The sequence below is a fragment of the Pseudorasbora parva genome, chromosome 15, assembly GCF_024679245.1.
Source record: "Pseudorasbora parva isolate DD20220531a chromosome 15, ASM2467924v1, whole genome shotgun sequence".
NCBI lineage: Eukaryota > Metazoa > Chordata > Actinopteri > Cypriniformes > Gobionidae > Pseudorasbora > Pseudorasbora parva.
In genome coordinates, this window is record NC_090186.1 from 12,109,535 (window position 1) to 12,125,986 (window position 16,452).

Sequence of the window (16,452 nt, forward strand, 5' to 3'; positions counted from 1 at the left end):
GAGCGAGCGAGACCGGTGTGGATCGCAGGTGACACTCATGCCACAGTCTCGCTCCCTCCCTCCCATGTCTCTCGCTCATCCACCTCGCCACAACTCATTTGTAAAAGAATAAAATAAAACAATTGATCAAAAAAAGTAATGCGTACACAATTTATTGGTATTTTTTACAGTCTGTAATAAAGTGCTGGAATATAAATAATTGCAATGTTGTATACATTTCTGAATTTGCAAAAGCTGCAGCTGTCTATTGGCAATCCTTTAGATGAGAAACACCACATTCTCTGAGACCATGACCTGGTTGTCATCCTGCATGCGCTCCAGCAGGAGTTCAATCTCGTTCTGGTCAAACTCCTCGTCCTGGCCTTTGTTCATATGAGTCAGAAGATCAGGCACTGCCACAGACTGAGACCGGGTCACCTTAAAGGCCTTCAGTAGAGCCGCCTTGAAGACTTTCAATCTAAAAATTATTGCAAAAGGTCACATGAAAGGCTGTCAAAAGCATACGTGCAGTTAGCCCATTGAATTGACAAAATATAAATAAACTAAATGAGGGAGTAGAAGTGCAAAAGCAGAAGATTTCCAATTTGGACAGAGATCGCTGACAAAGGAACAGACTGTGTCATACCTTTTTTTTTTACTGTGTAGGAACACGAATACAAACTATCATTTTGACAGTTTTCCACAATGGCTTTTCAGCTGAGAAAGATTTCAAGTGTAATTTGGTAGAATAATTGTATCAATGTAATGCAAACTATGTAGTGGAAGAATGAAATAAAAATAAACTTTTTTTGCACAGGCCAGAGTCTGATATCTGGAATCTGTTGTACCTGTCCTGACTGATGTCAACCTTCTTCCTCTGACTGCTCCTCTGAGACACAGGCTTGTTCTTCTGACTCGGCTGAGCTGTCATCAAAAAAATAAATAAAAAAAATAATCATTATCAGGACCAGTTTCAAATGTATAATGCCACAAATCAATATATTCAAAATGTTAACCCTGTAAAAACTTACACAAGACGGTTTAAGCCTTTAGAGCAAATCTATTTTTTGCAGATTATCATTTGATATGTCAGGCTTTCATGGCTCATATAGTATGATATGTATGAACAAAAATGCTACATTTGGTGCCATTGCTGATATTTTTATGGCCAAAAATTAAGATTAAGGATTTCTGATATCTTGTAACGCAAATCAATAAGATATTTATAACAGTATAGCAGACTACTTGCATAAAATGCATATAAATATCAGTTGTCACTATATCCTGATAATAGTTATATTGAACGCATTTCTAAGATAAGCATCCTTCTGTGGCAAATACATTCCAAGATTCAAATTATTATTTTATTTTTTTGCCTGTGGCACTGTATGATGTCAAAAAAAGTGGAATTCCTTGTATGGGAACTTCTCCCGAATGAGCATGTGCACATGTAACGAGTTTTATAAATATACACGCATATGTCTCCACTTGCTAAAGATGCGTTGGTAAATAATCACACTGAAACATGATTGTATCAAACAGGGATTAACAGGGCTTCCTATTGGCTGGCTTGTTCTCTTTGTTGGGTGCGCCCTCTAATGTACTTATTAGTTTGTGTGTAAAGCCAACAAGAATAAAGTCATGGAAGAAGAGTTTTTTTTTTTAAACACAAGCTTTATTGATTAAAAACACAAGAGAAGAAAAGACTAGTTACACGCACAAACCAGAAAGAGAGCAAGAGTGCGCCCAATCAATGAGTTTCGTTCGGGTTACAGATGCCGTCGACAGCGCTGTCATTTTGGTTTTAGAAATCAGCAATGTCACTAAAGAAGTGTGTTTTTGGTTTTGAAGGAAAGATAACCGTTCAGTGTTAAGAAGCAATGGAGTTCTACAAGTGTGTTTGTTTGTTCCCAGTCAGAAGTTGAAACCGCAGGTGGTGAGTGAAACTGCATCAAATATCTGTGTTTTGTTGAAAATCGAAAAGTGCATATAAATGTAAACACGAATGCATGTGAATCAAAAGTTATTCAGGGATAAAGCCCACCCACTACACTCCTCCATGAGCTTGCCTGTTTTCAGAAAGAATCGGTAGAGCGCATTAGTCTTTTATAAATATGATCAAAATAAAGACTCTGAGATATGAAGGATGCAATACTACTCTATAGGTACTCAAGATTGACATGGACATGTGTTGACAGGTAATAGGAGGGTGAGGGACAGATGGAAGGAGTACTTTGAGTGACTGATGAAGGAGGAAAAATTACAGGGAGAGAAGAGGAGCTGTTGAGGCAAATATTGTTGAGCAGGAAGTAGAAAGTATTAGCAAGGGTGAAGTTAGGAGAGCTTTGAAGAGGATGAAGAGAGGAAAGGCAATTGGTCCTGATGACATACCAGTGGCGGTATGGAAGTGTCTAGGAGAGATGGCAGTCGAGTTTTTAACTAGGCTGTTCAACGAGGTCTTAGAGAGTGAGAGGATGCTTGAGGAATGGAGAAGTGTTTTGGTGCCGCTTTTTAAGAACAAGGGAGATGTGCAGAGTTGTGGAAACTACAGAAGTATTAAGCTGATGAGTCATACAATGAAGTTGTGGTAAAGAGTATGATTCATGCCAAGAAAGAGCACTACAGATGCATAATTTGCTTTGAGAATTTTAAAGGGATACTTCACCGCTTTTTCATATTAAACTATGTTATTCCCTTAACTAAGGCGAGTTGATACATACCTCTCTCGTCTGAGTGCGTGCACTTAATCGCTCTGACGCGCGGTGACGATCTGATAGCATTTAGCTTAGACCACTAAGCCCAGTTCATTCACTATGGTACCAAACAGAGATCAAGTTAGAAGTACCAAACACCTTCACGGTTTCCCTATTTAAATACAGTTACACGAAAAGTTGAATAGTGACAAAATAAAACGTGGTGCTTTTCTAAGGGGATTAAAAAGGACAACTATAATGTATGGCGGAATAGCACTTTGACTCGGCGCAGTAAAAGTCTCGGCTGAAAAATCCTCCCTCACATCTCCCCTTCCAGCTCTCATTTCTGTCAATATTGGGGAGGGGGAGATGTGAGGGAGGATGTTGAAGGTAGTCGGTCTGAGAGAAGAGGACGCAGGGGATAGGACTAGATAGAGGCAGATGAGTCGCTATGGCGACCCCTGAAGGGAAAAGCTGAAAGGAAGTTTTTCACATCAAAGTTTTGTGTTTAAAAATTTAGAAGCCTTACAATTTTACGCAACATATGAGACAGTTGGCTTTATAGGGTTAAAATTCAGTTTAGAGGGAGAGAAAAACTATTCACTGGGTTGAAATGCCTTGACATTTAGTACAACAACTAAACCAATAACCTGCATTGGTTTCTAGCAAAGCTAACTAAAAAGTCAAACTGAATCAGTTGACCTACTGTTTTCATCTTCTGTGAAATCATATGGGTCAGAGTCTTCCCCTTCTTGGGTCATTTCCACATCATCATCTTTAGAGATGCGAGAACGCTTCCTGTAGACAGAACCAGCTCACACCTGCAACTTCAAACATTCAATTTTACTGTAGCATCAACCTCCCATCCACACTGACCTAAGGTTCCTTTGACTCTCCGTCTCTTGGCTCTGAGAGACGTCCATTTCGGAGTCCTCGGGTACCTTCCTCTTCTTATCCTTCTCCAGAATCTACAACGTCATGCAAAAATACAGCATGTTAAACACAAATGAAAATTAACTATTGTCAGTTCTGGATATGAACAGTTGTATACCTTTTTGAAATAAGCAAACTGCATGAGTTCAAGTGCAGCTTCTGCATCTCCCAGATCGATGGTTTTACTCATGCGGGCCTTGGCGTGGGCTGTAGACAATCGAATCATGGTCTCCAGAGCTCGAGCTGTCACAGGCATCGTCTGTGGGAAGGGACCAAACCAAGCAATTCCAGAGTAATACTACTAATAGCATGATGCATAATCTAAACGTATCCATTTATGTAAAATAACTTTGTTGTATGGGCTCTACGGACCCTGGCGGATTCACTGTTGACTTGGTCATGGCTCCGGAGTCTGGAATACTCCTCCGCTATGTAGTCCGACGCCTCCTGTGTCAGGACTGGCTTCACCAGCTTAGCAACGTGGATGTACTTCCTGATGAACTCCATGGTAACAACCTTCTCCCTTTCAAATGATTATGATGAGCACCACAAAAACCCAATGGATTATGGTAGACTGACAATTTAGGAAGCAAAGTAGATTTAAACCTAAGTGAAGAAATATGTACTTTTTCTTCCTGTGGCCATGCAGGACATTGTCTTTTTTCTCATAGATCTGCAGCTCCTGCTCAGCTGCTTCTGTGATGTTTGGGTCGTCTGTGGCGAATACATCTACCGTGCTTCCCAGTGGCATTGCTGTTGGTATAGAGATGACAGGACGAGATCAACAGCTGACTAAAGCTGAAAACTGAAGATTGTGATCTTCATCAGAGGATCTCAAACTGTGGTCCATAAGACATTCGTAGTAGTAGGTTACATTTATATAGTATTTTATAATGTAAAATTAGGGGGGGGTTAGAATCTGATTTAACCAATGTACTGTATCCGCCTAGATGGTGCAACGGCAGCCATATTGCGCCAGAATGCCATCCATCCAGCCATCCATCCATCTTCTCTCTATGCTCTCTTTTATTCAGTGTTATGGTTTAAACTCTCTAAAAAATGTTTTATAAAGTTTATTTTATTTCTAATCAAGTAACAGCGCACACATATTCAATCACAATTCTTGCCGTTTATTTGTGACATTTGGAGAAATATTTATATATTCCCATGTTTACTTTAAGGGGAGGGGGGGGGGGGGGGGGACACACTCAGTTTCAGTCAATCTTGAGTACCTATAGAGTAGTATTGTATCCTTCATATCTCCGAAAAGTCTTTCGTTTTATTATATTTATAAAAGAAATATGGGCTGTACTGAGTCTTTCCGGGGGAAAAACGAGCACCTGGAGGCATATCGTGTGGACGGAGCTAAAGAATGACGAGCAAGCGGAACGGTTTTGCACGTCAGACTAGTGTAACGTTATACATAGAAAAAAAAGCTGTATTAACGTCAAGCCGACCCATACTCGAAAAAAACTCTCCGAAACTTGTGAGAAACCGGAAGGAGTATTTTTGACACAAATACTCCATCAAACGTCCAACATTAGTTTTTGAAACTTTTTCTATGTTTAGGATGGGAATCCAAGTCTTTAACAGTGTAAAAAGCTCAGTATGCATGAAACAGCATTTCACCCCCCCCCTTTAATAGAAATTACCATTCTATTAAAACCACAGGCAAATCCTGCCCCTCTCCATAGCTTAAAATGTCAAACTACACCCATGAGTCTCACCTGCTCCATCCGGCTCCCCCTGTGCTCTGTAACGATGCATCCGCAGCACGTGCTCCGAGATCTCCCGATCGCTATCTGGATCCATCTGATCCAGAACAATAAAGAGCAGATCAAATCGGGAAAGCAAGGAATCCTGGAGCCCGATGTTCTCCATTGGGGTTTTATACTGGTCATACTGTGTGAAGAATACAGTAGGATTATAAGAAACTAAAACAAAGCAACTACCAATATATATTTTTACCAAACAAGCAAAGTCATTATTTACCCTTCCATATACAGGGTTAGCAGCAGCCAACACACTGCATCGAGCATTAAGCCTCGCCTGAATCCCAGCTTTGGAAATGGTGACCCTACCCTGCTCCATCACCTCATGGATGGCTGTTCGGTCCATGTCAGACATCTTATCAAATTCATCAATGCACACCACACCTCTGTCAGCAAGAACCATGGCTCCGGCCTCCAAACGACGCTCACCTGGATTAACCAAAGGATAAATGCACTTTATAGATTTTAACTTCAACCTCATAATGCAATTAAGATGCCATTGTTGTCAGATTTAAATTTATGATTTAACACATCTTGAAATGTTCCACTTGCATGAATAGAAAATGACTAATGAAGAGCATTTCCAAGAGTGAAATGAGTGAACATATGCATGTGTACTTGTCAACAAATGTTAAAAGCGTTACCCGTCTCTTGATCAGTTGTGACTGCAGCGGTCAGACCCACCCCAGATGAGCCTCGTCCAGTGGTGGGAATTGCCCTTGGTGCCGTGAACAAAACATACCGCAGCAACTGAGACTTCGCCACTGAAGGGTCACCTGAGAACAGTCCAATGAAAAACACTGCACTACGGGGCCAGAAATGACTTAGGAATAAATAAAAATAAATACATTTTTATACAAGCGAATAAAATTCATAAATTCAATATTGGGGGGGGGGGGGGGGGGGAAGACAAAATGAATCTATTTACACAATGAAAGGTTTAATTTATATAAATATACAGCTCCAGTGTTTCTTTAAAATATCCGCAGAGAGTAATCCAAGTTTCTAAGATAAGTAATATGCTGTATATATATTAAAGGGATAGTTCACCCAAAAATGAAAATTAGCCCATGACTTACCCACCCTCAAGTCATCCTAGCTATATATGACAGTCTTCTTTCAGATGAATTTAAGTTATATATATATATAAAAAAAAAAAAAAGTCCAGGCTTAATCCAAGCTTTAAAATGCCAGGAATTGTCATGTTTTTGAAGTCCATAAAAATGCATCTGTCCGTCAAATAATGTGCTCCACACAGCTTCAGGAGGTTAATAAATGCCTTTGGAAGTGAATTTAAGCATTTGTTTAAGAAAAATATCCATATTTAAAACAAGTAAAGTTTCAGCTGATCGCCTTCCATATTCGGTTGATTTAAAAAATTAAAAAATAAAATAAAAAATTCTCAAAGTGTTGAAAGTGCCTCTGCAATTCAAAGACTTACGCTATACCAGGTACATTTACATTTAATCATTTAGCAGATGCTTTTATCCAAAGCGACTTACAAAAAAAGGGAAGCGCAATAGAAGCAACGAAACAAACAAGGCCAACAACCTGTAAGAAGTCTCAGTTAATAAGCACAGTACACAAACAATTTATTTTTATTTTTTTGGACACACAAACTAAATTTAAATGGATGGTTAAGTGCTATTCTTTATTGGTCAGGTACACTCGCCAGAACTCGTACGCATCTTGAACTCCGAGAAGGCACTTTCAACACTTTTCCACGGACGGCGATAGGCCAGAACTTCAAATCAGAAAGTTTTACATTTGGATATTTTTCTTACACAAACACAACAATTTGCTTCAGAAGGCATTTATTGACCTCCCGGAACCGTGTGGAGCACATTATTTGAAGGACAGATGGAGTTTTATGGACTTCAAAAACAGAACAACATTCCTTGCCATTTTAAAGCTTGAATTAGCCAGGACTTTTTTAATATAACTCAACTTTTATTTGTCAAAGAAGAATTTCATGTACATCTAGGATGACTCAAGGGTGAGTAAATCATGGGCTAATTTTCATTTGAGTGAATCATCCCTTTAAGAGATACTGAACTCTAGCATGAGGAGCATAGTGGTGGTTATTTATAATAAATAATAATTTGTTACATTTATATAGCGTTTTTCTAGGCATTCAAATCGCTTTACATATGGGGGGTGATTGGTTAGAATCTCCTCAACCACCACAAAATGTACCGCATCCACCTGGATGATGCGACGGCAGCCATATTGCACCAGAATGTTCACCACACACCAGCTTGGGCAGATAGATTTATATCATAAAAATTTATATAAATTGTATATGTGTAAAGATTTAATTTATATAAATCTTTAGATTTAATGTAAATAACATTCATATAAAAATTATTTCTTAAATGTAAATTGATTAAATTTGTAGAAAGATCAAATTAAAAGACAAAAATGTATAATTTATATAAATATAGATTAAATGCATAAATTCAGACAAATTCATTATAAGTTAGTAAATACAAATAACTAACTTTTAACTAAATAAGTTTCATTTGATACAGTTTCACAAAATGAAAGCATGCGCATCACTAGCAGACTGATCAAAGTGGGTGCTTGGCCAACAACAAAAAAGCTCACACCTAAGGTGCACCTAAGCTCCCCAAAATTTTTGTTAATAAATGCATTATCTGTTAAAAAATTAACAGTCTCGGAAACACATATGCTCTTTAATAACTTTATAACAAAATTCTCTGTTATACATTATAACAAAGCCATAAACATCACAAACCTATGAGCAGAATATTTATGTCTCCTCTGATGCGTGTTCCATTCTCTAGGTTGGTCTCATTGCCTCCCAACAACAGACACAGAATGGCCTTCTTTATGTACTCATGGCCATGGATACTGGGAGCCAAAGAACGACTCAGTTGCTCAAAGACATCCTGAAACAGATCAGTAATCTTACCTTGCAGAGTAAAGATGAAACTGAGCAGGGCTGCATTTCACTAAAGTACTGAAAACCTACAGTAGAGTACTAGTCTGAAGGCTTCTACAAAGTATATGGTCTAGTTTTAGCCTAGAAATCTAGACCCACCCTAGCGGCAGCAAATCTAATCTGCCCGCGAGTGTCGTCTAGCAACTCTCAATACACTTCGGAGCTGTAAAAGCCAAACTCTTGCCGGGCCAATCACATCGTGTATAGAGTCGGTGGGCGGGGCTTAACATAATGACAGCCGAGTAGCGTTTGCGTGCTTCTAGTAAACACAGAAACTGCCGAACGGCGGTCTTTCGAATCAGCTTTGACCACGACTCTGGAAGTCTTGGAGTTAAGCTTTTCTCTGAGAAAAGAACGGCATTGAAGCCATTCTTAAAAAGGGAAGATGTGTTCGGAGCTTTGCCAACCGGATACGGCGAATGTTTAATCTATCAACAAGCTTCGCTTCACCTTCGTTGCTCTGGTTGGTTGTAGCGCTATCCTATCACGTGCAGAGGGAGTTTGAAAGACAACCGTTTATCCGTCCCTCGGATTGAGCCCTGTCAGTGGTGAGTTTCCAGACCAAACAACTTGATGTGGGTTTGGCTTGTCAGGCTAGTCTAATTTGAGAATTGCAGCCAAATTTAGAATAAATCACTTCATAAATAAAGCTCAGATAATGTGTGCGCGCGTCTCTTTCTTACTTTAGAATGAGCTTTGCAAAACTTCTTGATCTTGGCAACATCATCTGCAGAGAACGTCGGCACAATCTCTTTACTCATGAGCTTCACATTGTTAGCCAACAGGATTGTTCTGCAAAGAATCAAGAAGTTCATCCGAGGACATGACATTCCAAACCCGATCACGTGAAAAGTTCAAATGAACACACACCTGAAGGTCCCAGAGGTGAAGCCCCCCTGTTTCGCAGGCAAGCAACGGTAGACCCCTACAATCTGCACGCGGTCGCCTGGTTTCACCCGGTCGACGAGGTCATCGTTCGCAATGATGTCCACAGAGCGCGGCAGCTGTCCCGCAGGGGCCTTCTCAGGCATCTCCTGAAGGGTCAGCGTCTGGTGGTCCTTATAGCAGCACAGCCCAAACTCCGTCTCCAGAGGATTGTTTTCTTCATCCTACAAATGCAGGATTTAGTTTGTGATTCGTGTCATCATAACGCCAAGTTGGTTATCACGGCATGCTCATTTACGGCATGCTTGGGATTCTGCCAACTAGGACATGCTTCTGAATAGACATCCATATTTCTGTAATAGGTGATTTTCTGTGATTAACCGTGATTAATCGCGGTATGCACAAAATTCAATAATGAATACAAAAGTGCAGCTAAATGAACAAGTGCAATAACATATGGTTTGCAAACACTTTAAACAAATAAGGTGCTTTTTACAGCAGTTAAAAGTTAGTAACAGTTACAATATTTCTTGTAAATATCAACTTAAACATTAATTTAATCAAATTAAATTGGTGGTATTCATTTTCTACATTTAGCAGCAATAGATAAAGGCTTAAAGCATTTTTTGAACTGTTTTTTAAGCTTTGCGTAAGAGCTAATAAAATAGTTAATCTCAAGACAATATTTTGTGTCTAATTTATTTGAGACTAGTAGCCGTGTAATAAGCGGGATAATGTACATCCAGCCGGTTGTTATCGCAGAATAAACCCCTTCTGAGTGATGCTCCGCTTCGCGTCGGGATCCTGATCACTCTGTCGGGGTTTATTCTGTGACAACAACCGGCTGGGTGTACATTATCCCTTACATATAACACGTAGTGTAGTAATTAAGGTTGAAATAGAGAATTCCAATGCAAATTAGAGTCATTTTGTAATAATATTATTAATAATATTTTTTATTTGTAATGCCATTACCTATTAGGTGTCTGTATGGCTCTTTTATAATTATACGTGTCTAGTTGCTCAAAGAAGTATTGCAGATCATAACTGCTTACTTATTTTTTGCAATAGAATACATATTCAGACACGATCAAACATTAGATTTCTTTAAAGCTGCAGTCCGTAACTTTTTGCACTCTAGCGGTTAATAACCAAAACTGCATGCGTCTTGCGGACGAACATTGCAGCTGGAGCTACCTCTCTCAGTTTTTATGTCTATAGCGAGTCACGCAGGGACTGTGCTCCTCCGCAGCCGCTCCTACCAGACCGCTCTGAAATAGTGCCAATATAAACACTTATTATAAGTGTACCATAATGATTCAGGGTACAACTAAAACACCATTTGGAAAATGGATTCATGTTGTACAGTCTCATTATATAATTTTTGTAAATCTTGAACACAAAAAAAGTTCCAGGCAGCTCTTAAATTAACTCCATTTTCTTGTTTAAAAAGATGTTTACATATTTGCCATCCAATTTTTAAACATGTTCAATTTCATATATTTTCCCAGGGTGAAATCCGTTGCCTGCCTGTTATTAAAGGTAAAAAATAAAGTGAATTGTAAAGTATTTCTCTTTGTTTGAATAACTACTCAACCTACCTTACACATTAATACTGGAAAAAGAGCACTTTTAGTGTAAAACACATTAAGTAATTTTACGGAGCGATTTTGAATCATGACCATTCACTGTAAATAAGGGCTCCCCCGCCCTACAAAAGGCAATTTAACCACTGGGGCTTTTACTTCAAATGTGTGCAGATGTGGAGAAATATTGATAGATTCTCATATGTTTGAGTCAAATTTATATACAGAGAAGTATTATTTATTCAATCTTCATCCAAAATCCGCGGATGTATCATTATGAGCGCAGACTGATGTGCTGTGTTTTCATTGTGGCAGCCGGAGGGCGCTGGAAAGCTGTACTACTGAACATTCACTCCTAATTTGGCTTATGAAGAACAGACACACCATATGACATTCATAAACAAAACAGCTTCCAGAGATCATCAGATCGCTATTTCATGCAGATAGACACGTTTGAAGACAATAAACACACAATCGTGACAATATATGGTTTGTTTGTGTTCTTTATGCCATGTTGGGTATTTTCATAATATATTATATTTATAACGCAATGCTATTTGACATAGTTTTTATCTTTGCGTATTTTCTGTCAGTTTTTCTTTACCCAAATTCACATGAGATCACTTGGTTATCTAAAACACTCGACTAATGAAGTACATTTGGAATATAACATGATTTTAATCTTATAAATGTTTGTTTTGCTGGCCCTAAGATGCAACTGCCAATACCTTATTTTTATGAACAGTTTTGAAATCTAAAACTACTGAAATGTTTATTTGCAAGAAAAGCATTTGATAGAGTCTCAGAGAAGGTGAAGTGAGAAGTTTGATAAAATAAATTTAAGTTTGAAGTAATTACAATGAAGAAATTTGAAGGTTTGAAGTAATTACAATGCAGACAAAGGAATAATAATTATAGCCATAACCGCAGAGGTGTTGTGTGCTGCTGGAGACAAACTGAATGGGACCTGAAGAGGTGCAGATTGCACCTCTAAACAAAAGATGCAATGAATACACTGAATAAAAGCCCAGAAGACATGGCAATAAACATCAGATGATATTTTAGAGAAATCTCAAAATCAACACACAAAAACATTTCCTGAAATTCAGAGTTTTAGACTTATCTTCAGATCTGAAATATAACATGGTCAGACTTGTGGCTTTAGCTCTAATGCATTTCTAGATTGCTCCAAGGCCAACTTCAATTTTATTTTCATAAAGATATTTAATACAAATATATTTCTAATAACTTTACAAAACTTTGAAGCTTATAGCTATTTTTGATTCTGAAAATAATTATAATTATGTCTTGTAAACTGCCAAGTGTTTGCTTTCAAATAAAAACATATAGACCACATTTATGCTTTTAGTGCAAAGGATTCATTAACTGTTTATTCATTTCTTAGGCTTTTTTCAAAAGTGGGGGTGCAGCCTAACAGGTAAAAAAAAAGTTTGAGCTGAAAGAAATGTTAGCTCTACTGTCTGTAAATTAATTGTAGCGAGCTCAGTAAAATTACCTAATGTTAGCTACATTAGGTGACATTGATGTATAACCACCATCATCCACGGAAAACTCTGCTCGAGTCTGAAGTCTTAATTTAGATCACTGGTCTTTATAATCAGGCTTTCAATCTCTGTCTCGCTCTCACTCTCACGCTCTGCCCATGTCAAACTGCATGAAAAAAATGCCAAACCTGCTTTTGATATTAAACAAAGTCTAAGCTTTAAAAAATGTGTAAAGTTTTAATATGAAATTCAAACAGTAAATACCATTTTGGCGCACTTGAGCCATTGCAAATTGCATTTGCCATTGCATGTGAGTTAAGACCAGCTTTTAGCTCGCGGCGGCGCACACGGTCGTGAAGTTTTAAACAAACCAGCGCTGTCAATACATTTGAATAGAATAGATAGACAACAGCTGTACTATACATAACAGGTATTTGCAGCAATTTTTTTTGGTAAACACTACAGCATAGTGTTCTTTGATTATTACGTCAAACACTTACAGTATTAATTTATTATGTAGAGTTAATGTTAATGTTTTTCTTGTATTTAGCCCTAAAGTAGGCTATTCCTTATTAATTAAACACACCCAGGTGGTCAAATGTGACCATACACCTTAACTAATTTTAAATGAAATAAATGGTCCATTTAAAGTATTTTTCTTATAATATTTGTATTATTTAGCTTTATTACGCGGCGCTGTGAAATACTTGATTCTGATTGGTCAATCGCGCATTCCTGCGGTATGTTATTTCCAGATAACAACCGCTCATCGGAGCCGTGTGTAGCACGTTATTTGACGGACAGCTGCATTTTTTATGGACTTCAAAAACAGCTACTGCTTGGATTAAACGTTAGCCTGGACTTTTTAAATACAACTCAGATTGTATTTGTCTGAAAGAAGAAAGTCATTTACACCTATAATGACTTGAGGGTGAGTAAATCATAGGCTTGGTTTAACAATAGTAAGTAGTTTAATACATTTTAAAAATATATAAATAAATAGTTTAATAATTGAGTTACCGTTATCAATAAATATACATATGCATTATTTTGTTAAATAAGCAAATCAAAAGTTAATTATTTTAAGTCAAATAAATAGAAATCATAACTACATAACTATTTATTATTTTGTTAAATAGCTAAATGAAATGGTTAAATAAATATATACAGAAATATATAAACCATTTATTAAATAGATTATTAAATTAGTTTAATAGATAAACTTTTTAAATAAACTTTGTTTTTTTTAAATAACCCATTCAAACATTACTAACTTTGGTTGGATAGATGGCACTGGAAGGAAAAGCGTCCAATGAGGTAAGATCAGTGTATTTTCGCTCCAGGGTTTTCTTGGTGGCTGGACAATAGTGGACACTACGCATAATCTTGGGCCTGACCAAGGAACCTACAGGATCACATCGAAATTACAAATTAGAAAAGACAGCTTGTGTTTAACATACTATAATGCATAATGCCCGCTGAGGTGGAATAAAAATACACATTATCTACACCATAGCTCCAACCTAAACACATTGATCCAAAAGTCAGGGTGTAAGATTTGGATCAAATTGTATTAATTAAAAAGAAAAGTAGGCCTAAATGAACAATGATAATTTGTCATTTGATAAATGAAATAAATCCTAACTTACACTTGGTCACAATGCCTTCCACACACACAAGATTTCCCAGAAAGCGTGCACTGAGAGTACGTGGAGACAGATGTCTGCTCCCAAAGCTGCCCTCAAAACCAACGTGGAACTCTTCAAACTGCTTCGCGTAAGTGGTGTCTATTGAAGCCACAAGGTCCTTTAGGGCTTTTTGGAACGCCACCAGCTCAGCAAAAGCATTCTTCAGTAATCTATTGACAAGAGGCCATTAATTAGAAGATTCCGGGATATATTCATGGCCAAAGTACTTCAATGATATGAGAAAATTGTGTTCAAATAAAATGATTTTTTAAAATAATGCTCACTCTTTAGCTCGTTTTTCACTTTTTCGTCGCAGGTCATTAACGTTAACAATAAGGCGACACTGGCCCTCGGACACCATACTCCTGACCTTCTCATGATAAATACCCTGGTCTTGCTGTAAATGACAAACAAATTCAAATAACAGTGTCTACACAAAACAAACAGGTCAAAAACAGAAAGACACAGAATAAAATAATTCACATCATCATCCAAAAAGTCCAGGTACTCCCTCTGTGACTCTCTCTGCTCAAGGTCCTCCAGCCCAGTCTCCATTTCAGCTCCTCTCGCGTCAGGACAAAGGTTGCATTACAATATCAAATCTTTTGCAGTTCAACAAAATCAAACACACAAACATAAAGGACCAAGCAAGCGTCTGTCTGGGAAACCAGGGGCCACAGGCCTGCCATTCAATTATGCTAATTAGGCTCATTAATCTATTCAGAGCCTCTGATTCGTTGAACATAAAGATACATTTAATAAAAGTGTCTTCTTTGTACCGAGCTAAGTCACACTGAGCACAATAAATGTAAGCCATTAATCTCTTTAAGTGCACGCTTGCTTGAACCCAAACAGTGGAAGAGCAGATGAATGTGGCACTTTATTGTGAAATGCCAAGTTACACGAAGTAGTGTATCTTTTTGCAATAACCCCACTCCACAGCAGCCTATTAATAGATATTTTCATACTGTATTTGACAAAGCAGTGAACAGACATCTGAGATGCCTGCTGCTGTCGTAATAAGGAACCCATAAAGACTGTATAGTGTTTTAGTCTGACAATGACTTATTCAGAGAGTTTATTTAGTTCTGTGGAATATTTATTGTTGACACTGACACATAGTTACATAATCCGCATATAAATGTCCTCATTTTCTTTTATTACGCCATTCCAGAAGGAATGCGGCTCAGGCAACAAGCCATTTCAAGTGGTGCTTTGTTCTTAAACGATACAGAGTTTTGAACGAATCTTTTAAGTGATCGAATCCTTCTTCGTTCATTCATTGCAGACTCTTTTGACGCGTGACTGCATTCGTTCCTGTCTCTAGCATTAAAATGCATTTGACGAGCACGGACCGAGCCCTTCCCAGATAGAGTTCTTGAATCACTTGGATGGAAAGTTTCCTCAACTGATTCAGAATTTCGAGTGCAAACGAACTCAGAATACTTGGGAGTCGAAAATTACATTCAAATTAGGCTAATTCACAAATGTTACCCAACTAAGTCAATCTCAGTAAACCAGACATTGAAGTGGATTGGAGTTTCTTCCACTTTTCAGAGGTTTCCACTTGTTGTAGCTACCCAGAAAAAATTAGGACAGATTTTTTTTTTAACGTTTTGGCTATCCAATCTTATTTTGTGAGTGACTTTTCTTTCTGTTTTAAATATGTTTTCTTTTGTTTTTTTTGACTAGGCCTAGTCAAAAAAGAACATTGCCTTCTACTAAATTTCACATGTCACAAAAAAACAAATAAACAAAAAAATCTGCTAATTATTTTTTCTCTATTCAAAGATTAAGTATATGGAAACTATCCAAAGCTCTGGTAATTCCAAAACAATTAAAAACGGTATCTACATTCAACCTTTTTGTCCTCTTAAGGTGTAACTTTTTAGTTCTTTATATATATATATATATATATATATATATATATATATATATATATATATATATATATATATATATATATATATATATATATAGGCTTTGTCTTGGCAGTTTATCTGTCTGTATATCTTCTTGTCTTTTCTGTTTTGTTGTTTCCATGTCTATCTGTATTACTTTAATAATGATGTTTTGTAATGTTCAGTTAAAACAACAACAACAACAACAACAACAACAACAACTTGGGGAGTCGACTCCAAAGGAAGGAATCGGCTCTCTTGTCGACTCTTTTGGTGTCCGAAATTGCACTTGTTACAAATCTAGTCACTGATAAAGAACTTGAGAACTGTCATTCAGTAGGCTAGCCTTGTGCATGGCAGTTGCACTGTAGCTAACGAAATGGAGTTGTCGCAAAAACTTAAGTTGTGGAGTTGTCACATCGATCTTGCTTATAACAGCCACAGTGACGTAGTCTTTAATAAATGTTAATGCAGTAGGTTTTCCTTGGTTAACCTTGTGTTAATAATCATTAAACTAATCATAGGCCTAAACCATAAAAAACACA

General features: G+C 37.5%; 1 protein-coding gene across 1 annotated transcript; it reads right to left on the reverse strand.

Moving 5' to 3' along the window:
* Nucleotides 1-136: 136 nt before the first annotated feature.
* On the reverse strand, nucleotides 137-14,679 carry mcm3l (MCM3 minichromosome maintenance deficient 3 (S. cerevisiae), like). Its single transcript, XM_067417127.1, has 17 exons — nucleotides 14,490-14,679; nucleotides 14,291-14,403; nucleotides 13,968-14,176; nucleotides 13,593-13,723; nucleotides 9,213-9,451; nucleotides 9,026-9,134; nucleotides 8,136-8,289; nucleotides 6,022-6,153; nucleotides 5,598-5,806; nucleotides 5,333-5,507; nucleotides 4,232-4,358; nucleotides 3,978-4,128; nucleotides 3,724-3,864; nucleotides 3,549-3,640; nucleotides 3,379-3,470; nucleotides 828-903; nucleotides 137-457 (listed from the first exon to the last, which is right to left on the reverse strand). Exons 1-17 carry the CDS (start codon nucleotides 14,559-14,561, stop codon nucleotides 259-261), a joined length of 2,421 nt encoding a protein of 806 aa, XP_067273228.1. The 5' UTR covers nucleotides 14,562-14,679; the 3' UTR covers nucleotides 137-258.
* Between the last annotated feature and the right edge of the window lie 1,773 nt (nucleotides 14,680-16,452).

What these genes read in the sequence shown, in the direction of transcription:
- mcm3l (XM_067417127.1), bottom strand. Translation starts at nt 14,561, where the DNA reads ATGGAGACTGGGCTGGAGGACCTTGAGCAGAGAGAGTCACAGAGGGAG. An exon ending in CTAACCCTGTATATGGAAGG is followed by an intron (nt 5,508 to 5,597) that starts GTAAATAATGAC and finishes TTCTTCACACAG; the next exon opens with TATGACCAGTATAAAACCCC. An exon ending in TCAACAGTGAATCCGCCAGG is followed by an intron (nt 3,865 to 3,977) that starts GTCCGTAGAGCC and finishes CCCTTCCCACAG; the next exon opens with ACGATGCCTGTGACAGCTCG.